The 22812-nt window shown below is 50.3% G+C and overlaps 1 protein-coding gene across 1 annotated transcript in view; it reads right to left on the bottom strand.

The window, feature by feature from the left end:
* The window catches only part of PTGIS (prostaglandin I2 synthase), a 39915-nt gene that overhangs the window by 5556 nt on the left and 11547 nt on the right, over window positions 1-22812 (bottom strand). Inside the window, exons 4-8 of the mRNA XM_030309434.1 lie at window positions 22258-22401; window positions 18732-18883; window positions 11035-11216; window positions 2533-2701; window positions 1371-1552 (exon numbers count right to left, since the gene is read on the bottom strand). Of these exons, the coding sequence (XP_030165294.1) occupies window positions 1371-1552; window positions 2533-2701; window positions 11035-11216; window positions 18732-18883; window positions 22258-22401 (829 nt within the window). The remainder of the gene's footprint in view (window positions 1-1370; window positions 1553-2532; window positions 2702-11034; window positions 11217-18731; window positions 18884-22257; window positions 22402-22812) is intronic.

The raw sequence follows: 22812 nt of genomic DNA, 5'->3' as shown, positions 1-22812 counted from the left end.
TGTCTCCCTCTCTCTGCCCCTCCCCCGTTCATGCTCTGTCTCTGTCTCAAAAATAAATAAACATTAAAAAAAAAATTAAAAAAAAATTTTTTTTTAATTACCTCAGCTTTTTAGAAGGGTAGGCTTGGTCTGTGTGCGCTCACACAGAAAGGGTTCTTTTTTAATTCTTTTTTTTAACATTTATTTACTATTGAGAGACAGAGAGATACAGAGCATGAGCAGGAACGGGGTAGAGAAAGGGGGAGACACAGAATCCGAAGCAGGCTCCAGGCTCTGAGCTGTCCGCACAGAGCCCGACGCGGGGCTCGAACTCACAAGCTGCGAGATCATGACTTGAGCTGAAGTCAGACACTTAACCGACTGAGCCACCCAGGCGCCCCAGAAAGGGTTCTTTAGACTGGTTGAGTTAAAAAGGCAAGTTTCAGAATAGCATGTACTCTGTTATCCTGTTCACACACCTATTTATTCATACGTGTGTCAGCGTGGTATGTGTGTCTGTAAAGGCATAAAAATAATTTAAAGGATACACTCCAAACCATTGTTAGGGAACTCTGTAGAAGTGGAGAGTAAAGGCAGTGAAGAAAAGTTTTTACTTTTAAACATGTGTCTGCATATTTCTACTTTACAAGTACATATTACTTTGGCAGGGTAAATTTTAAAATTATTTTTAGAGGTGCCTGGCTGGCTCAGAAGGTAAAACGTGCAACTCTTGATCTCAGGGTCATGAGTTCGAGCCCCTCCCTGGGCATAGAGATTACGTAAACAAAATTATTTCTTAAAAAGAGGATGTCAATTTCCTTTGGTTACATTGTAGGGTAAGGTGAAGAAAGTGTCTGAGAACAGGGCTTGGCACAGAGGAGGAGCTGAATGAAAGATGGGCGGAAGGACAAGTAAAAGGACCAGGGGCTGCAGAGATGGAAGTCTGAGTGGGTAGGTGGATGGATGGATGGAAGGAAGGGTATGTGGATGGATGTACAGCACAGGGCCTGGCTCATGGTAAGCACCCAAATCTGTCAGAACTTATAAAAGTTTGACCCATCTATCTCAAAGTCCGAGGAGAGAGAAAAGTGTTGAGACGTTGACATAACATTCTGAAAAAAGGAAAATTGCTCAGCTATCGCTTACAAAGCATTCCATGCATGCCAGGCACTGTGAAACCCTTTCTTACACGCTCTCCTTTAATTTTCCTGACAACCCAATGCGGCAGGTGCTATCATGAGGTCCATTTCACAGGTGAGAGACACAGAGAGGTGAAGTAATCTGGGCATGGTCACACAGCAAACAAAGAGCAGAGTTGGGCTGCCACTGAGATCTCGCTAGTCCCGAAGCCGCGGACTTTTTTCCCCCACAGTCTCTGGTATGCAACTTACCTCTGGGTCTGTGTAGATTTCCGGGTCTTTCTGGGGACTCAGGAAGGGAAAGAGGAGGAGGCGGTCTCCACGTCGCAGGCTGAATTCCCGCCCATCTGCCATGGGCATGGCCAGGTCCACCATGACCTCCCGGGTAATGAAGGGCGCAGCAGTGAGCCTGAGGCTCTCACTAAGCACACTGTCTGCATGGGCAGGCACCAGGAAGGGTCAGCAGCTGTCCTCTCACACACGCAAATGCCACCCCCAGCCCTCATTTTACAGAGGAAGGTGGGCAGGCTCAGAGAGGGTGCATAACTTGCCCCCCATCACACAGAGGAGCCAAAAAAGGCCAACTGATGAGATATGATTACTATGGTCCTCAGATATTGGATGTGAGAGTTTGGGTCTGACTCTAGAAGCTGTGAAGGACTGTGGGAGCCAGGGAGATATCAGGGGAGGCTGGGGAGAGCAGGGCCATCAATGTCAGTTGTTTCTGTTCGACCAGCTTACACTCCCCATCCGGAAACAGTTCCCTGATCTTCTTCTGGAGACCACTCCTCTCCCACTGTCAGAGAGTGGGCTGTTGACTTCACTCCCAATTCCATGGGCTGTGTGTGATTGACCAATCAGAGCATTTCAACCCTCTGAACCTGTCACTGGTTCAAGATGGGCATGTGACTCAAAGACAGCCAATGAGACACAATCCTGGGACTTTGGGTAGGAACATCTCAGAGAAGCACCCCCTCGTAGGACTGACAGTACGTCAGCCCGGACTGGTGGCCATCCTGCTGACCTGAGACTGGAGCCAACCCAGCAGGGCAGGGCCCAGAGAGGGACAGACTGAGTCCTAATGATGTTGTTAAAGCACCTGGGTCCACCTGTGCCTGAAGGTAGCTGTCCTCTGGACTTCTGAGTTAATGCCCTCAAAGAAAGTCCTTTGTCTGCTTCAGCCAGTTTAAGTTAGGTTTTTTGCCATTTGCAACCAAAAATCTACAGAGACCATGAGTCCTGGGCAGCTGAGTGAGGGGCACAGAGATACCAGGTCTAAGAAGATAGGAGGTCTTGGGAGACCCTAGGTCAGAGGACACTGATGGACTCTGGATGATGGGAGTCCATGCTGGGAAGGGCTTACGGGGCCCACGATGACCCAGTCTCTGGGGCTAATCTGGAGGGTCTGTCTCACCAAGCACAGGCATGCTGTCCAAAAGCTTCTGGGGGAGGGTGGTCATTTGCGAAACAGTCTGTTCTGTTCTGGAGAGGAGCTGCTCAAGCTCTCCACGGACAGCAGCCAGGGCCTCAGGATTCTTGAGGAGGAAGAGCAGAAGCCAGAAGGCAGCAGGACCCATGTTGCCCTGCAATGAGAAGGAGCCCCTGTTACACCATCAACAGGGCAAACGTGGGGTGAGAGCTGACTGGCCCGTGCCACAGCCACAGCCCTGGCCAAGGCACAGGGGTCAGTAGGCCTGGGTTCCCATGCCTGCCAAACATCTAGGCATGACTCATGTTTATCTTCAGCTCAGGACATGGCCCAAATATGCTCTGGGGCTTTGGTGTAGCCCAATGCCTACTCTCAGGGCTATTCTTGGCATCCCTGACCTTGAGCAAAATCCCTGAGCTGAGCTCACACAGGTGATCTTCACAGCTAATCAGCAAAGAAGTGTCAGTAGTAGGAATAAGGTGTATCAGTTAAGATTATTGTTAACATCTAGGACGACCGAATCCTTAGCCCCGGTTCTCCACCCTTCCCTGTATCCGTGCCCCTTGTCACGGACTTTGTTCTGCCTCCCATTTCAGTGGCACAGTGTATTTCCCCAGCCCCCTGAATCTGGGCTCCGCTGTGTGACTTGTTTCGACCAACAGAATCGATCAGAACTGACCGAGCAGCAGCTCTGAGCACGGGCCTTAAGAGACCTTGTCTGTTTCCACTTGCCCGGTGGCTTGCTGGTCCCACGAGGAGGATGAGACACATGTGGGACAGAGCCGGCCGTCCAGCTAAGCCTCGTCTGGAGCAGCTGACTCCCAGCAGACCCACAGATGTGGGAGTTAAATAAACACTCATCAGTGTGTGCCACCAAATTTTTGTGGTTTGTTATCACACAACAATAGCAACTGATGTGATGCCTGGGTATCTACTTTCAAATATTTGCACATTGTGTGTGTATGTTGCGAAGAAGCGATAATCAACGATGACCATGAAAGCTAGTAATTTCTTGAACAAAAATTACGTAAAAGTTCTCAATAGTTCAGTAATTAGGAAAATGGATAAAATCTCTTGCTCTAGGGGCACCCGGCTGGCTCGGTTGGAGGAGCATGTGACTCTTGATTTCGGGGTTGTGCGAGCCCCATGTTGGGTATAGACATTACCTGAATAAATAAAAAACTACAAAAAAACATTTTTAAATTTCTTGTTCCAAGACTTCAGCCTTAGCTGAACACTTTAATATTCAGGTATTTCCTGAAGCTAAAATATGTGTGGGGTACCCCAAAATAAGCTCGCATGGGTGGAATACCAACTAACCTTGATACGGGGGACGATTTTTGTCTACCATCCCATCTTGATGATAGTCATTAAACGCCGTATTTCCCCAGTAATTCTATTACAGACATAATTGCACACGGACAAAAGGACATTTGCACAAGGATATTGATCACAGTGCTGATGTAACAACAAAAGATTGGAAGCAAAGCCGGTCTATCAATAGATCAATGAGATAGACGATGATCCCTCCATAGAACGATGATACAGGAAGTCGTTAAAAGGCAGCTGGCTCTGTGTGCACTGATGGGACAGTAGCCAAGATGCCCTGAAGCACAGGGGGACGCAGAACAGGGATTCACTGTGCTCCCATTTGTAGGTTTGAAGAGGGATCCCATGAAGAAGCACAGACCATCTCTACAAGGAGCCTCTGGGACCGAAGCGGGAAGGGCGGGGGGAGTGGCAGGTACTGATTCTCACTACATATGTCCTTTTACACTGTTTGAATTTTTTTAATGGATGCAGTACTTTTAAGCCAAAGAAAAGTGGGGTGATTTTTACACTGATCTGCAATGACATGGAGAAATGCTCGTGACATGATAGTAAGTAAAATTAAAACTTGGATTTTAAAAACTGCATGATCTTGGGGCGCCTGGTGGCTCAGCTGATTAAGCATCCGACTCTTGATTTCAGCTCAGGTCATGATCTCATGGTTTGTGAGATCGACCCCGAATCGGGCTCTGCGCTGACAGGGCAGAGACTGCTTGGGGTTCTCTCTCTCCCTCTCTCCATCTCTGCCCCTTCCCTGCTTGCATGCACTCTCTCTCTCTCTCTCTCTCAAAAAAAAAAAAAAAAAACCCTAAATAACAACAACAAAAAACTCCATGATCTTAATCACAGAAAAGAAATGTACAGGGGCGCCTGGGTGGCGCAGTCGGTTAAGCGTCCGACTTCAGCCAGGTCACGATCTCGCGGTCCGGGAGTTCGAGCCCCGCGTCGGGCTCTGGGCTGATGGCTCAGAGCCTGGAGCCTGTTTCCGATTCTGTGTCTCCCTCTCTCTCTGCCCCTCCCCCGTTCATGCTCTGTCTCTCTCTGTCCCAAAAATAAATAAACGTTGAAAAAAAAAAAAAAATCTCCCTTTAAGAAAAGAAATGTACAGAAAAAGGCAGAAAACAAATGGACCAAAGCATCAATGATGGTGAAACAGATTTTCTGGGTTTTTTTTTTTTGTTTTTTTTTTTTAATTTTTTTTTTCAACGTTTATTTATTTTTGGGACAGAGAGAGACAGAGAATGAACGGGCGAGGGGCAGAGAGAGAGGGAGACACAGAATCGGAAGCAGGCTCCAGGCTCTGAGCCATCAGCCCAGAGCCCGACGCGGGGCTCGAACTCACGGACCGCGAGATCGTGACCTGGCTGAAGTCGGACGCTTAACCGACTGCGCCACCCAGGCGCCCCAAGGGGTTTTTTTTCTTTAGCTGCTGTGAATTCAGCACCAAGGAAGTGCCATTGTTCCCTCATTCAATTCTCTCTTCAAGCAGGTACCATTATCACCCATTTCACCGAAAAGGCCAACTAAGCACTCCCCAGTCCCAGCGCACAGCAGGAGTTCAATGGTATTTGTGGAAGAAACCTCTATGTCCAAGGCAGCCTGGGAGGTGGGCTGGCAGAACCCTGGACTGGACCAGGCAGAGTTGGGTTTACAACCCAGCTCCCCGCTTTCTGTGACCCTGGACAAGTCACTTCCCACTCTGGGTCTCAAAACCTCCGTCCTGGTTAAGTAGGGTAACATAAGCCATCTCCGCCTGCTGGGCACAGAGTAGGTGCTCAGAAGTGGTCTCCCCTCCCAGCACCCCTCCTCTCCTCCCCTACCCCGTTTGAGAACGAGGTGGGGCCTTGGACTCTGAGATTTCCTCTGGCACCTCAGGTCCTACAGAGACAAGCAAGGTCACTTGCTGTCCATCACTTAAACAGCCAGGGGGGTGTAGGTGATAAATAATTCAGCCTTGGGTGAACCCAGGGCCAAGGCCATTTTGTCTTGCCTGGACAGTCTGATGGGGGCCACCGCTCATTAATCACAAAGCATGAGGGGAGCATGAGGCTGCCAGTGATCTCTGCCTTCCAGAAAAAACCGTGGCAAGTTAGGGAAGCGGCAAGGACTGCCTTCCACCCACTGCACAGACGTGTGAGTGTGCACATGTATGTGATCACACCTCTACAAGAGATCTTGAACTCACTACCCTGGAAGTCGAGCTGTCTCCCATAGGGCCCCGCCTCTGTTTACCCAGGAGAATACATCTCGTCTAGCCTCATTCCCCACCCCTGCAGCCAAAGTCCATTCACCCAGGAGCGCCTGTCCTCTGCTCTACCTTTCCTGTGAATGGCAGCAGCTGACCTCCAGGGGGCGCTCAAAGCGCACCGGACACGGCACTGGGATCCTGTGCTCCACTTTGTGGCCACCTCACCACACAGCCAGGCGGAGTGGGGGACACGTGCACCCTGCCTGCTTCCACTCCCTTGCCTGTGGATAACAGCTCCCCATTTTCCTTCGAAGAAGTACCTCCTACTCCACTCTGGGCATCTGGGGCTGAGCCACACCCTCCAGACCTCAGGTGTGGCCTCGCTACTCGGTGATCTACTCAGAGGGGACGTGTGACTCGGGCTGGGCCAATGAGCCTCAGACCTGGGGTCTGTGGGAGAATCCATGGGAAGGAGAAGCCCTCCTCCACGGGGGGCTGCCCAGCTGCCAGGAGCTGCTGGCACCCTTCACGGCCACCCTCTGGGGCAGCCCGTCTGGGCCTGGAGCCACCAGAGAAGAAAGCAGAGCTGAGGGATGGGAGGTCACAGGTGATATCTCTTTTCATTTTTTGTGATTAAAAAAAAATCTGTTTTTTTTAGGGTCGACATGGTCGCCCCTCCCCCCACCTAATGCCTCAGAGCTGGGAGGGAAGCCTGGCCGTGGGCCTGCCAGGCAGGCCTTCGTGAACGCCTCGCTCTGCCCACCTCACCCCTTCAGAGCCAGCCCCTTCCCTGACCTGGGCGTCCCTCTAGCCCCCGGGGGCTGGAGCCTCCGGGCTCCACTCTGATCTGACGGTAGCAGCCAAGCTACCATCTGGCCACGTCTCAGAACTTTCTGCAGCTGGCCTCTGGGTGGCCCCCTCCCGGTTCCCTTCCACAGCCCCTGGACCACTCCTCCTCGGTTTTCATGCAGACTCCTCTCTGCCTTCCTGAACCCCACAGCTGGAGAGGCCAGGGGCTGGGTCCCCTCTCCATCCCCCTGAGCCCCTGCGGTCTCCAGACCAGTGGCTGCCCAAACCACCACCACACCAACACCTCCCGAGGGCACATCTCCCTCCTGGGCCTCAGCCCTGAATTCCATCTTCTTCTTCACTCCAGCTGTGTCCCCCACCCCCTACCCAGTTCTCTGTTTCAAACTCACACACCCAAAACCAACCCTCTGATTCTCTCCCCGCACGCTTGCCCCGTTCACCATCTTGCTCATCAGTTAACAGCATCTTTGTCCTTCCTGTTGCTCAGGCCAAAACCTGGAGGCATCGCTGTTGGTACCTTCTCTCAATGTCCCGTCCAACAGCAAATCCTGTTGGCTCTACCCAGAAATGTGTCCAGAATGCACTCACTCCCTCTCTTGGCCTCGGCACCTGCCCTGGTCCATCACCATCCTCTCTTGCCTGGACATTGCAGTGGCCTCATCTCTGGTCTCCCTGCCTCCACTTCCCCCCCTACAGCCGATTCTCAGTGACGTAGCCAGAATAATCCCTCTAAAGCAGAGGGCAGGCTATGTTGCCCCTCTGTTCAGTGTCCTCAAAGAATTCCTTTCTCAGAGGAAAAGCCAAAGTCCTCCCCAAAGCCCACAGGGCCCTGCTACCTCTCTATCACATCACCCTGATCCCCACCTCAGGGCCTTTGCACTTGCTGTGCCCCTGCTTGGATGCCCTCATCCTATGTATCTATATGGCTTCCCCCCCTCCCTTTATATTTCTGCTCAGATGTCACCTTCCTGGTGAGGGCTTCCTTGGCCACCCTATATAAAGTAGCCCTCCCCACCCCCTCCCCCACTTTATCGGTTCCCTACAGAACTTGACTATATTTACCTTGGCTATATTTTATATGCTGACTTGTTTACCAAGTGTCTTCTCCCAGAATATCAGCTCCGTAAGGGCAGGGGTCTTTGGTCTGCTCACTGCTCTATCCCCGGCTTCTAGAATGGTGCCCAGCACACACTGGCCATTCACTAAATAACTGTTGAACACGTCTAGTGAGCTCTAGTCACCTGCCCAGTACAATTACAGGTTTGCCATCATCGCTTTCTCCCATCCTCACCACAGCGCCTTGAGGACGGTACTGACTGCCACCTTCACTTTACAGCTGAGTAAACTGAGGCACCAAGAACATAAGGGACTGGTTTGCCAGGGAGTGGCAAAGTCAGGATTCAAATCCAGGCAGGTGGGTCACAGGGCCCGTGCCCAACACCACGGGGCTTCTCAGCATCTTGGCCCTGCTCTTAAGACTCGAGCCCTCGGGGCGCCTGGGTGGCTCAGTCCATTGAGCGTCCGACTTCGGCCCAGGTCATGATCTCATGGCCCGTGAGTTCGAGCCCTGCGTCGGCCTCTGTGCTGACAGCTCGGAGCCTGGATGGAGCCTGCTTCGGATTCTGTGTCCCCCTCTCTCTCCACCCCACCCCTGCTTGTACTCTGTCTCTCCCTGTCTTTCAAAAATGAATAAACATTTAAAAATTTAAAAAAAAAGACTCAAGCTCTCGAAGCATCTTGTCACCTGCCTGAATTCTGCACACTGTCAACAATGCAGAGTCAGAGGATGTCCTGTCCCCAAGCCCTGCTCAGTTCTCCCGGCCCCACCAAAGGCTGTTCCCCAGACTCTCTGCCACTCAAGCCCCCAAGCCAGCATCTAGTTCTGCTGACAGAGGTCATTCTGCAAGGGATTCTGGGGGCGGTTGGGAGCTCCAAGTCTCTACCCATAAATATGTTATTAGGCACTAATGGGGCCCCAACTGCTGATTAAACCCAGCCCTTGCCCCTTGCCAGCCTTTGCCTGCAAGGACAGTTAATGGCTCTGAGAGAAAACTAAAAATAAGCTGCAAGTCGATGGGAAGGGAATTACCCAGAAATGTCAGTCTGTGCAGCTGTCACTGCTGAGGAGGGGCCAAGAGAAGGTGCAGGGCTCTGGGGTCCAGGAGAGGACAGGAACCAGGCCTCGAGAGGTAGCATCCTCAGCCCTGCTTTCTCTCACCCCAGTATCTGGTCCATTACCATACCCACTGGCGCTGGCTTCTCTGTTTCCAGAATTTCCTCATCACCTCCACGGCCACCACCTGGTCCTACCGCCACTGTCTCATCGGTGTCCTTACTTCTGCCTTTGCTCCTGAGATCCTTTCCCTCCTCTGCTTAGAACATTCCCAGGGCTCCCACCTCAGCCACAGAAAAACCCCAAGTTTTTATTTACTGGGACCCACATGCCATCCATGATCTCTTCCCTCATTCTTACCCCTCCTCACTCTGCTTCAGCCACACTCAACTCCTTCCTATTGTCCAAACACTGGGTATGATGCAACCCCAGGGCCTTTGCACTTTCTGTTTCCCCTACTCGGAATGCTCTATTCCCACATCTCTCCCAAGCCCCCAACTTCAGCTCTTTCTTATCAGCCAAACCTCTCTTTCTCAGAGAGTCCTCCTCAACCACCTTGATGACAAGAGACCCCCAGGATCTCTCTATTCCTGACTCCATTTTACATCCTGTATATATCCACATCTAAATTCACCCTGAACAGGGTGCCTGGGTGGCTCAGTTGGTTAAGCGTCTGATTCTTGATTTTGGCTCAGGTCATGGTCTCACCAGTCTCCTTGTTGACAGCACAGAGCCTGCTTGGGATTCATTCACTCATTCTCTCTCTCTCCCCCACTCCCTCCCTCTCTGCCCCTGTCCCACTTGTGCAGGTGCACACACACTTTCTCTCTTTCTCAAAATAAATAAACTTAAAAATAAAATAAAATAAAATAAAATAAAATAAAATAAAATAATAAAATAAAAATAAAATAAAATCACCCTGTGTGCACTTCCTTGACTGTCTGCACCAGCTAAAACATAAGCAACAGAAGCAGTTCTTTGAGGTCTAGGTAAGTACTCAACGGAACTTTTAAATAATTCTTCAAAATGACTGTTCTGCATACTTCAAAAATGTCAAGGTCATGAAAAACAATGAAAGGCACAGAAACTGTTCCACATTAAAGAAAACTCAAAAGACAGAATGACTAAAGGCACCGTGTGATCCTGGATTGGATGTCGGACCAAGATGAGCCGTAAAGGACATTGTTGGGACAAGTGGCAAGACTGAATCGGGACTATTAGATAATGATCCTGAATCTGGGTTAATTGTCCTGAATGTGATCCTCGTACTGTGTCATGTAAGGGAACCTTCTTGCTCTTAGGAATATACACTGAAGTAATTAGGGATAAAGAGTCATGATGTCTGCTACTTGTCTGCAAACGACTCAGTAAAATAGCCCCAGTAGGAGATAGGGAGGAGGAGGAGGAGGGGAGGGGGAGAAAGCACATGTGATAAAATGTTAAAAATTGGGAACTCAAGGTGAACTGTGTATGTTTATTAAACTATTCACACAGCTTTTCTTTTTTTTATTTTTTATTTATTAATTTTATTATTTTTTTAAATATTTTTAACGTTTATTTATTTTTGAGACAGAGAGACAGAGCATGAATGGGGGAGGATCAGAGAGAGAGGGAGACACAGAATCCGAAATAGGCTCCAGGCTCCAAGCTGTCAGCCCAGAGCCTGACGCGGGGCTCGAACTCACGGACCGCGAGATCATGACCTGAACCAAAGTCAGTTGCTCAACCGACTGAGCCACCCAGGCGCCCCAACACACAGCTTTTCTCTAAGTTTGACATTTTTCCAAATTACAGTAAATTAACACTGAATGAATGATCCCATTCCCGATACCGTCTGATGGTTAAGAAAGTCCGGGAACTGGGGCAGACAGCTGGGTATGTTCACATACCCACACCCACGCTCATGTGGAGAAACACTCGCAGATGCACACGCCCACGCACGCACACTCCTATGCACACTCACACGTGTGCCTGCGTGTGCCTGATGGCACACACAGAGACACATGCACTCACACGCAAACCACACCCGTGTGTACCATCCACCCACCTGTGTGGCCCAGAGCTGCAGCACCAGGGCCCGGGCCTGCATGTCCTCCGGCACCCCTATCTCCTCCAGGTACAGCAGGTAACTCTCCAGCCACTTGCTCCGGTGGGCCCGAGCAGCAAGTCTGGCTGGGGACAGCAGCTTCCACAGGTGACCTTTGACTCTGCACACGCGGTCCTTATCCCCTACAGGGACAGAGCACAGGGGGGCGGGGGTTACAGATCCACCCCGGGCCCAAGGCCACCCAGCCCCAATGTCCCATGAGGCCAAGGCTCTTCTGGGTGTCACTCCTCGGGGTGGGGAAAGAGGACCCAAGAAAGGCCTTCAAATGCCAACTTGTTATTATCTGTCTCACCCCAGTGGCCAGGAGTGAGGGGTCCTGTCTCGCTCACCTCTGTGAGCTCTGTCTCCAGCACCTGGCCCGCAGGAGGTGCTCTGTTAACACGCATTAAATGAACGGTGTTTCTTACACAGCAGGGGAAGGAACAGGAAACGCGGAGCCCCATTCTCCCTTCCCAGGGTCCCATCCCAAAGCAACGCCAGCCGTGTGCACAAGGAGACGACATGAGCCGACTCGCACAGCTCCGTTCAGGAGACGTGGGAAATGACCTAACTGCTATTGAGAGGGGAAAGATGGGTCTAGGGGTCTCAAACTCAACTACCTCCAGGGAAGGCAGGTAAAGTAAATGAAGGAGGAGGGCCAGGATGGGGCCATGGGGAACAGGAGGGTCGGGTGACCACCAGCCTGGCAGAGGAACTTGTCCCAGCACGGCCAGGGAGCCTGAGTTTTCAGAAGAAAATGAAAGTCCAGATGTTCACAGGGAGTCTTCCCATGTGCTTTAAGGCCGGCATCTGGGCAAGAAATGTTCGTCACTGTGCAGGCCACAAAAGCCTCTCTGAAGGGCAGCTCTGGCCCACGGATTACCAGTTCACAGGCACCTTTAAGTAAACAACAGGGTGTTAGGCTCTGGGGCACCACAGGCGGTGGAAACCGAGGTACGGATCCAGATGGGCCCGGCCAGGCAGAGTGTTGAGGGCACAAAGCCAGGTGCTTATTATTCATACACTGTGTTCACACCGCAAGACGATGCTGTATTTACAGATGTACGTGCAAATAAGAGATTTGGTTCTTCCGAAATCACCCCTTGGAAAAGTGGGTGTCGCTTTGGATGGTTACAAAATTCCCAAGGACTAGAGATGCTCTCACTGGCTTTTTGGAACCACGAAGCAGTGTTTCAGGAAGACCCATCCACCCAATGGTTCTAGACTGGGTTGCATATCACAGGGTATTCGAAAGGGTGGAAAATGTAGGGTAAACTTATATTAAAATATACATATATTTTAAGCATATTATATTTTCTTTTTTTTTTAATTTTTTTTCAACGTTTATTCATTTTTTGGGGGACAGAGAGACACAGAGCATGAACGGGGGAGGGGTAGAGAGAGAGGGAGACACAGAATCGGAAACAGGCTCCAGGCTCTGAGCCATCAGCCCAGAGCCCGACGCGGGGCTCGAACTCCCGGACCGCGAGATCGTGACCTGGCTGAAGTCGGACGCTTAACCGACTGCGCCACCCAGGCGCCCCAAGCATATTATATTTTCAAATAATACGCTCCATATGCTTTTCTTCAATCTCTGGACCTTTTCAGGTGATATACTTCTCAATTTAATATTTTTTAATGTTTATTTATTTTTGAGAGAGACAGAGCATGAGTGGGGGAGGGGGAGAGAGAGAGAGAGGGGAAGACACAGAATCTGAAGCAGGCTCCAGGCTCTGAGCTGTCAGCATGGAGCCCAACACAGGGCTTGAACTCACAACCTGTTAGATCATGACCTGACCGAAACCAAGAGTTGGACGTTTAACCGAGAGAGCCACCCAGGTGCCCCTGTACTTCTCGATTTAAAGCAATGAGCCCAACTGTTCATCTGAAATACATTATCTTCCTATGTCTCTCAACTTTTGGGGCACTGGAGAATCGCCCAGAAGCTTTAACCCTCTGGATGCCCAGGTCCCACTGCAGACCAATCTTGTCAGAATCTTGGGGGCATGGGACCTGGGCATGTGGAGGTTTTCAACAAGTGAGTGGAGGGTAAAGGAAGTGCTAAAGGCCCTCGGTTGATGCTCATGCTGGATTTGTAAGAGTTAGCTGATGAAATAGCTAAAGAAGGGAGCAAAGAAATTTAACACAGATTTGGAAATGACTGGGATTCTTTGAGGTCTGACAGCACAATTACAAACCTTGAATATCACTGTCAACACAGCTTCTAAGGATGACTTTAAAAAGCAACACAGTATGAAAAGACAATGAGCAGAATGAGAGAAAATATTTGCAAATCATAGATCTGGTAAGGGTCTAGGATCCAAAATATATAAAGAACTCTTGCAATTCGACAACAACAAAAACCCACCCCACCTCACAACTCCTGTTTTCAAACCTGTAAACTGGGATAACAGAAGTACCCACACAAAGGGTTGTGCAGAAATTGAATGTGTTAACTTAGAAAACAGACAGTGATTCCATGGAGAATATATTCATGTATTGTTTCTATACTTAGGAAATAATAACAACATGTGAAATAGAGAACACACAGTTGGCAGCCAGAGACCCTGGTAGAAATCCTAGCTCTGTCCCTTCCTAGAAAGATCATCTTTTGCAAAGATTTTGGATCTCTGAGCCTCGACCTCCCCATCTGTAAAATGGGGGCAACCGAGCTCATGGGATCACTAGGAGGATATAAAAACACAGAACACACTTGGTACTGGTAGGGGCCTAGCATGTCATGCTTGCTACATTCTTGCCATTATTCTTAAGTATTATTTATCAGCCCCAGTGTAATGACTCAGTGCTGTGAATCAGAACTCCCAGGCCTGTGTAACTAGTAATTGCATTGCAGGTTCAAATTCCAGACCTCCCATGCTGTGTGGCCTTGGCCAAGACCCTGTCCACCACTGGGTCTCAGTCTTCCCATCTGTAAAACGAGGGGCCCAGAGTTGAGTACCTCTCAAGTTTTTCCTCAGAAGCCCCTCTGTGCCCTAGAAACCTGGGCATAGTCCAGAGAGGGACATATCTTTAAAGTCCACTGTTTTCAGGTTCGAGCCCCACCTCAGGCTCTTGTGCTGACAGCTCTGAACTTGGAGCCTGCTTCGGATTCTGTGTCTCCCTCTCTCTGCCCCTCCTCCACTCGCATTCTCTGTCTCAAAAATAAATAAACATTAAAAAAAAAATTGAAGTCCTGTCTTTTCCCTATAAAATGCATTAGATTTTTGCATTAGACTCTGTGATTCCTTCTTTTTCCTTTCTTTCTTTCTTTCTTTCTTTCTTTCTTTCTTTCTTTCTTTCTTTTTCATGTTTATTTTTGAGAGAGAGGGAGAGAACATGAGCAAAGGAGGAGCAGAGGGAGAGGAGGACAAAGGATCTGAAGTGGGTTCTGTACTAACAGCAGAGAGCCCAATCACAGAGTCAGATGCGGGGCTCGATCCCACGAACTGCGAGATCATGACCTGGGCTGAAATCAACAATCAGACACCCAACCAACCGGGCCACCCAGGCACCCTAGACTCTGTCATTCTTTATTATAAGGATGCTTTTCTTCCCAAAACAATATTCAAAGAAAACACGCCCCTCCCAAATAATTTAGTAAAACGAATGTTCCAGAAAGCAGTATATTTAGCTTGGGGCTCTATCTGCCCCCAATTCCCTCCTATATAAGAAGCACCAGACTCTGTGATCTAAGCATCCCCCAAAGGGTCAATTTTCTTTTAAAATATGTTTATACATTTGTTTTAAATGGTGCTTTTAGATGTTTATTTATTTATTTGGAGAGACAGAGAGTGAGAGCAGGGGGGGGGCAGAGAGAGAGGGAGGGAGAGAGAATCCCAAGCAGGCTCTGCACCGTCAGCATAGAGCCCAATGTGGGGCTCAATCTCATGAACCATGAGATCATGACCTGAGCCAAGATCAACAACAGTCAGACACTTAACCAACTGAGCCACCCAGGTGCCCCAAAATGTTTATAATTTTAATAGTGGAGGAGAAATAATGCATTCACGTGGCAAAAAAAAAAAAAAAAAAGTAAGAAAAAGAAAGAAAGCATCTCTAAGAGTTCAAACGGGCATTTCCATCCCATCTCAGCCTTCTCAGAAGCAAAATGTTCCCACAGGCTTAGAAAACAAAGATGTTAACCACACTTACCGTGGGGCTCATTTCACAATATATGTAAGTCAAGTCATCATGCTGTATACCTTAAACTTACATGGTGCCGTGTGTCAATCATTTCTCAATGAAACTGGAAAAAAAAATAAACTAAAAAATCCCACAATATACCCACTCTTCTGCATGGTTTTGGTATATCCCGTTCTGCTTGACGGTTGCTGTTTTCCTTTATGTGAATGTATAACTTATTTCATCAGTCCCCACGGGTGGACATAAAGGCTGTCTGCAGCATTTGCTATTATTATAAGCAACGGGGCAATGAGGATCTTTGTGCATCTCTAGATGCGTGCAAGCACTGCTATAGGATTAATTCCTAGTAGTAGAAGTTCAGGTTCGAGGGAATGAGCATTTCTGTTTTGACAGGTTCTGCCACATCACTCTTCCAAAGAGGCTGCCCTCTTCACAAGCCCAACAAAGTCTGAGGGCAGCTGTCCCTCTGTCCAGCCCCAAGATGAGAAACCTTCCCCAACACTGCCACCTGCTGCCCACACTGGGAAATGCAGCCTTCCTATACCCAGCCCAGGGCGGCTCCCTGAATGACCCAGGGTCCCCTATAATAGCGTGGGTATGGATGGATGAATGCGCGATGGAGAAACCACTCTTTCCTGGAGAAGCAACCGATGCTGGGAGGTGCCAGGTGCTTTACACACAGGATTTTGCAATCAAACCAAGTTTTTCCTTTTGCCGGCTCTGCCTCCTAACAGTTGTGTGTCCCTGACAAATGACTTCATCTGTCTGGGCCTGTTTCCTTACTTGCAAAATGGGTATAATAATATCAACCTTCTAGCACTGATGGTTCAATAAGATCATGAATTGTCTCTAAAAGGATGATACGAGGTAACCCGCGGAGAGGAAAAGCAAATGGCTAGTGAAACACGAAAAGCTGTTCCATCACAGTGATCAGGGAAATGCCCATAAAGCCAGATGCCCTTTTTTGTCCATCAGGTTGGCAAGGTCTTCAAATCTGATAACTGTTTGTTGACAAAGCTGTGGGGAAATGTAAATTAAAACAACAAGTTACCTGCCTCTGCCCATCAGATTGGCAAACAAATGCAAAGACTGATAACATCTAGTGGGGGAATGAGCAGACTCCTTCCCTTTGGGCAGGCGTATGAATTGCTCCATGGTTTTGGAAATGATGTGGCCGCAGCTAACAAGAATTTTAATGTGTATGCCTTCTGACATGGCAAACCCACTTCCAGGAAACTGTCGAGAGGAATAAAATCACCAGATGGTAGCAAAGATACAAGTACAATGAAATACTAAAGTAGCCACACACACACACACACACACACACACACACACACGGAAACAATTATAAGTATCCATTGGAGGGGGATGGCTGCCTAAATCCTGACAAGCAAGAGCTGCAAAGATGACTCAATTCTCTGCGTGCTGATTGTATATCCTTCTACTCTGCCAGTCTTTTTCACTTGAGTTAGTTCTGTCATGGATTTCCTGGGGTTTTCCCAGCACAGTATCAGATCTTCTGCAAACAGGGATAGTCTTACATCTTCTTTACCCATTAAAAAAATTTTTTTTAACATTTATTTATTTTTGAGAGACAGAGAGAGACAGAGCATGAACGGGGAAGGGGCAGAGAGAGGAAGACACAGAATCCGAAGCAGGCTCCGGGCTCCGAGCTGTCAGCACAGAGCCCGACGCGGGGCTCGAACTCACGGACTGCGAGATCACGATCTGAGCCAAAGTCGGCCACTCAACCGACTGAGCCACCCAGGCCTCCCTTCTTTACTCATTCTTAAGCCAGTAATTGATTTCTCTTATCTAATTGCATTGGCTAATATCACTAGAAGATACTTGTATTGACAGGGAAGAATACACAGCTATGTTGTTAGGTTAAACAAAAACCCAAGCTGCAGATAATAGATATAATTCCTTCTTAAAATACACCCAGTGACACTCTAGATATGTGTCTTTGTCCCTGTAAAATCGAGTATTCCTACAAAACAGTGTGAAGGGATATATGCCAGCATCTTTGCATTGTTAATCACGAGAAGGTCTCCTTCTTAAACAATCTAATGGGCTAAAGTGTGGTTTTTAAAAACTACATAAATAAAGGAAATGGGGTGATAAGCTGTTGTGAGCACTGAATGAGACCGTAGTTAACCTGGTATCTGGCACCTAGAAAGTGTTCAACAGAGAAGTGTTTTTTCTTATTACCTCAGCCATTCCCAACAGTCACCCTGCAGGAAGATCCTATTGTTCTCCCCACTTTACAGATGAGATCGCTGAGGCACAGGGACACTATATGGGAGCCAGTAAACTACCTCAAGCCATCTGAGCGGAGCATGTATCAATCACTCCCTTCAACTGCCCGTCTGGAGAAAGGACCTGGGGTAAAAAAAAGACCAGTAACTTGCCCCAAATCATCAATGTCTGAGTCCAGGATATACACGACTTCTCAACCTTCCTGTGCCACTTAGAATACATGCAGTTTCCCGACCTCCCTGGAGACTTGGATTCAAGTGGACCGGAAGGGATCTGGGGGCTTGTATTATTAACAAGGGCCGAGAGGATTCTTCTCACGAGAGAAGTTTGAGACACAGTGGCCAGAAGAGAGTGCAGCCCAGTGGTTCGCATGGCCCCTGGGCACTGAATCCTGCCGGAACCTCTTTACCAACACCGAGCTCCCTCTGTAGCCACAACAGTAAGCAGGGTGGATTTTCACAGACCCAAGCTGAAATACTCCAGATGTGGAGTTCAGGGAGAATGCTACGTGGCCAGACGGTTCCTTCAGTGTGCAAGATCAAGGTCAGAAGAGCGCAGGGCTGATAACAGAGAGGTGAAGGCAGGTGTGCCATAGGAGGCAGGTACAAAGAAGGTTCGCAGAACGACTCACACATCCCTCCACCAGGGACGGACAGACAGACTACTCTACTGAAATGCTATGTCACGGGGGAAACAGACGACCGATACATACGGCCACCTGGCCGAAGCTGACGGACGAGAGGCTGAGTGAAAGAAGCCGGGCACGAAAGGACACATGCTGCGTGATTCTATTTATGGGAAATTCGCAAACAGGTAAAACTAATCCGAGGCGACAGGAACCAATACGGCGGCTCCCTCTGCGTGGTGGGTATTGACTGGGAAGGACATGAAGTATTTAGATTTACCTCTCAGCTGTGCATTTAGGACCTGGGTGCTTTCCTGTATGAAAATCACACCGCAGCAGAAAAAAGTAATAGAAACCTTTAAAAATAGGAAATAATAAAAATAACACACAACGAGGTCCCCAGGCCCCTCTCTAGATGTAACGCATCCACCAGGAACCCCAGCTCGGGCCCAAGCCCTGCCTCCTACCGCTGTACTCTTGCATATGCCCGGTGACAGGGATCTCACTGCTGCCCAGGGCATGAGAATGTCCTTCCGCCCATGTTGCCTGTGAGCCTTCCACTTGAGTGTGGGCTCCCCCTCTGGGTCCCTCTCTCTGCCCTACCGCCCACCAGGGTCCCCACGGTGCTTACCCACTGACAGGGAGCCACGTGCCAGTTTGGGGAGCAGGAGGTCGAGCTGGCGGAAGGTGTGGAAGACATCGGCTGAGTGGGTGCGGTCCTGGGCCCGGCTCTCACGGGTGCGTGGCAGAGCTTCGACTCCGTACAGAGTCAGGTAGCCGGCTCTGGGGGAGGCGAACGGCGGGTCAGAGGGTCCTCCTTGGACGCTTCTGGACAAACCCTCCCACGGTGGCCTACAAGCTTTTCTTCATGCATACAGCTAATAACCACCTGCCTTTCCTACTTTCTGCCTGGACTGTTCTGGGCCAGGGAGTCAGCAGTGGAGAAAACAGACAAAACCCTCAGGCCCTCAGGGAGTGGACCCTCTAGTGCGGAACATAGACAACAGGCAACGGACTCAGGCGAACGAGTGATACACCAGCTGGGGCTCAGAGGTGCGGACAGACAAAGCCGGCTGGAATGTGGCGGTGAAGGGTGGGGAGGGGCTCAGAGATGCAGAGCTCGTGACCTGCCCAGCCCACTAGACTAAGGCAGCAACCCTTCCTTCAGAACAGCTGAACCTCCCGGGGTCGCACAGGCGTCTGTGCATCGGCACAGAAGGAATCCCACCCCACCTCCCGCCGCTCCCCCGGTCACGTAAGGCCCTGGGTCCCTCTTCTCCACACCAGTGCCCTCAGTTTCATTAAGGCAGAGCTGTAAAGGTGTACCTCACAAACTGGATTCATCCACCAACATGTTGTGTTTGGTTAATAGAATTTTCCTATGAACAAACTGAACAATTGGGAAACCACACAAAAGCTTAATTTCCCCCTCATCTCATCTTGAAAACGGAGAGAATTTGGGCCCCTGGGAGCCTGTGGTCCCGCCTGCCAACCCTGGACAGCAGAGGAATCACAGCCGCTCCCTTGTCCAGGAACAAGCTGAGTCAGCTGGCCCTGTGGTCTCTGGTCCCATTTGTGCTGGTTTTTTCCTTAAAGCAGAGAACCATTTCCCTGTATATATATATTTCTATGAAAAATACGCAACAAAACTAAACCACCAGAACCCCAACAAAACCCAAGAAGGCAATGAGGTTTCACACTGTGGAAGTGAAGGCCCTTCCCAAGGCCACCTGCACTTCTAAGTGACACAGAACTTGGCGGAAGATAGAATAAATCGTCATGTGTTAACACCATGTGATCTATAGGTGGCGCCAGGAGCCATGAAGAAGAATAGGACTGGACTAGAGCTGGGTAAAGAGAGGGTTCTCAGACTTAGCGGGGGGAGGTCAGGAAAGGCCTCTCTGAGGTGACACTTGAGATGGGAATGAAGTGAGGCGAGAGTCATGCAGACATGTAGGGAACTGCATTCTCAGGCAAGGGAACAGAAACTGCAAAGGCCTTGGGGTGGGAGTGTGCTGGGCCGGGGCAGATCACGCAGGATCCTGCGGCCCGGGTTAGAACTCTGGATGGGACTCTGAGCAAGGCGGGGGTGCCATAGGACAGGTTGGGGGGCTTAAGTGGTGGCATCTCATGCTTTGGGGCTACATGAACCTGCACCTCCTGTCATCCAACCCAATCATCCCCTTCCTGTCCCAGGGGCCGCGGACGGCACCAAGGAGGCCCAAGCCCACCAAGCCAGGAAACAGGAGCTCCAGCCCAGCCAGGCCTCAGACCCTGAAGACACAGGGGTCCATTTACATCTGACTCCCCCCCCCCCCAACACACACACACTGCTGTTGCCAGGGGCCTAGACAGCCCAGCCACCACCCCACTGTCCCCACTTCCCTGATGCCACAGCTTTTCCTCTCTCACTGCTTCTCTCAGAGAAGGACACGGGGCCATGGGAGCCAGGAGACGTGGGAGATGCCCTGCTGGGAACTTGCGGAGTGGTTTTAGCTGCTCCTCTCTGGACCTCGGTGTCCCCATCACACGAGGACAGGGTGGACCAGACCAGCATCACCCAGATGAATTACGGCCCTTGATGGTGTGTGCGCCACTCCAGGGTGACAGGAGAAAAAACGCGGGCCACTGACATATCAAAGGTCGTGCTGGAAAGCGTGGGCTCTGCGGACAGCCCTGCCAGGACCCCTGCGACGGGACTCGAGGCAAATGCCTTAGGTTCTCCCGGCCTCGGCTTTTGCATCTCTCAAATGGGGTTTGTACAGTCCCAGCCTCGGAGAGGGGTTGTGAGGGCGAAATGCGTTTACACCCCTTGAGCCCACACTGCGTGCACATACATAGCTGTCCCAAACGTGCCTGGGTCCCCATATGTGGCAGCAAATGCCTTTCCTTTATTCTGAAACTGTGTCTCCAATTTTTTTGAAGCAGCTGAAATGAGCTTTGGTTTATGAAATGCTGGTCAGCTAACGGCACCAGCAGCAATCAGCGGGCTGTCCTTATTCCTCTCCCCACTCACAGCCCGCATCCCCGCTCCCCTCCCCCCCACGGCCCCAATCAAATCCTCAGCAGGTCCCGTCAGCTCTGTCCCCCAGAAATACCCCATTGTTGCCATCTCCCCGTCACCTCTGGGTCCAGGCCCCCGGTCTCTCACCTGGGTGACTATAACAGCCTCCCAACGGGCCCTCCTGCCTCTCCTGCCACACACCCACCTCAGGTTAGTCTCTGTCCACAGCCAGAGAGAGCTGTGAAGCCCAAGTCCAATCACGTCAGGCCCCTGCTTAACCCTCCCCCTCCCAACCCCGATGTCACTCATTTTACTGAGAATGTATTCCAAAGCCCTTCACGGCCTCGGGGCTCTGTGAGACTCGGTTTCCGCAAGTGCTCTGACTCATCTTAACCCCACTGCCTGGGTTCGCTGCGCTCAGCCACAGTGGCCCGCTGCCCAAGCTTCCTCCTACCTCCGCGACTCTGCACCTGCTGGTCCTGCCGCCTACTTGTGGCCAGCTCCCAACTCTGAGGCCAGACCCGCAGAGAAGCCCTTACTTTCAGCCTGGTTCAGAGAGCTCCCCACACACAATCAACCCATCTGCGGGTCTCCGTTGTCTGTATTTGTCACTCTCTGACATAACTGTCTTTATTTACTGGTTTATTATCGGTCTCTCCAACGAGCGTCAGCCCGGTGAGTTTCAGCCTGTTGTCTGTCTTTCCCCTGCTGTACGTCCAGTGCCTGGAATAGTGTCTGGGCCTCCTGAAGGAAGGAACGTTAGTGCAGTTTTTACTATAAGTTTACAAGTTCTGATAAAAAGTTGAAGTCCTGGGTTGGCCACCCGAACGTTTTGTTTTCCTGGTCCGTGAAGTCTAAGGTTTGGAAACCACAGGAAAAGATGGTCTCCGAAACCCTGTTTTGCTACTCCCTCTCTGGACAGCTGGCAAGGCCCCTTTTCCTGACTTGTGCCTCCTTTAGGACTCACAGCCTGAGCCAGGTGCACGCTTGGGGTCCCAGACACGAAAGGTCATCTTGCAGTCTTTGCTTCTGAGTGTCCCAAACTGCTTCCCCACCCACAAAGTCTTCATGGTTCCCGTGGCCACTATTAACGGCTGACCCGGGTGCAGAGTGCTGGGCTCCACTCCCGACGAGGGGAGCCGCACCGGCTCACCTGAGCAGGAAGTTGTAGGAGAAATCGAGGAGACCCATCTCATGCCAGCCACCGCCCGCTTCTGTGGCGTCCCCCAGCAGGACAGTGCGGAGGTTGGTGTACATGGCTTCCGTGAGCGCCTGGAGGTCCTTGTGGAGGAGAGTCCTGGGGCAGGAAACAAAGTAAGAGCACAGCTTCCAGCGGGAAACGTATGCACACAGGCGCCCCTATTCCCAAAGCTCAGGGTCCCAGGGCCCCAGGGCCCCGCTGGCAACGGGGGCCTGCGGACAACTGGCTTAGCCACGATGGTATTACTATTAATATCATCATCAATGACAGTGACAGTTACTCTTCACGGTGCTAAGCACCATGATCCTGTTTCATCTTTTGACAACTCTAGGGAATCACAGTTGCTGTTATGACACCCATTTCACAGACAGAGAAACTCAGGGACAAGAGAGGAACGTGACTTTCCCAAGGTCACCCAACCACAGAGTCTTGAATTCCTAACTGTGACAGTCTGCCCCTCCTTGGGGCACACAAGCTTGGATAAGGAACCCAAAGACGTCTGGAAGA

This window comes from Lynx canadensis, chromosome A3, assembly GCF_007474595.2.
Source record: "Lynx canadensis isolate LIC74 chromosome A3, mLynCan4.pri.v2, whole genome shotgun sequence".
Lineage (NCBI taxonomy): Eukaryota > Metazoa > Chordata > Mammalia > Carnivora > Felidae > Lynx > Lynx canadensis.
Note: the sequence above shows the minus strand (reverse complement) of the source record. Positions and strands in the feature narration are given on the sequence as shown.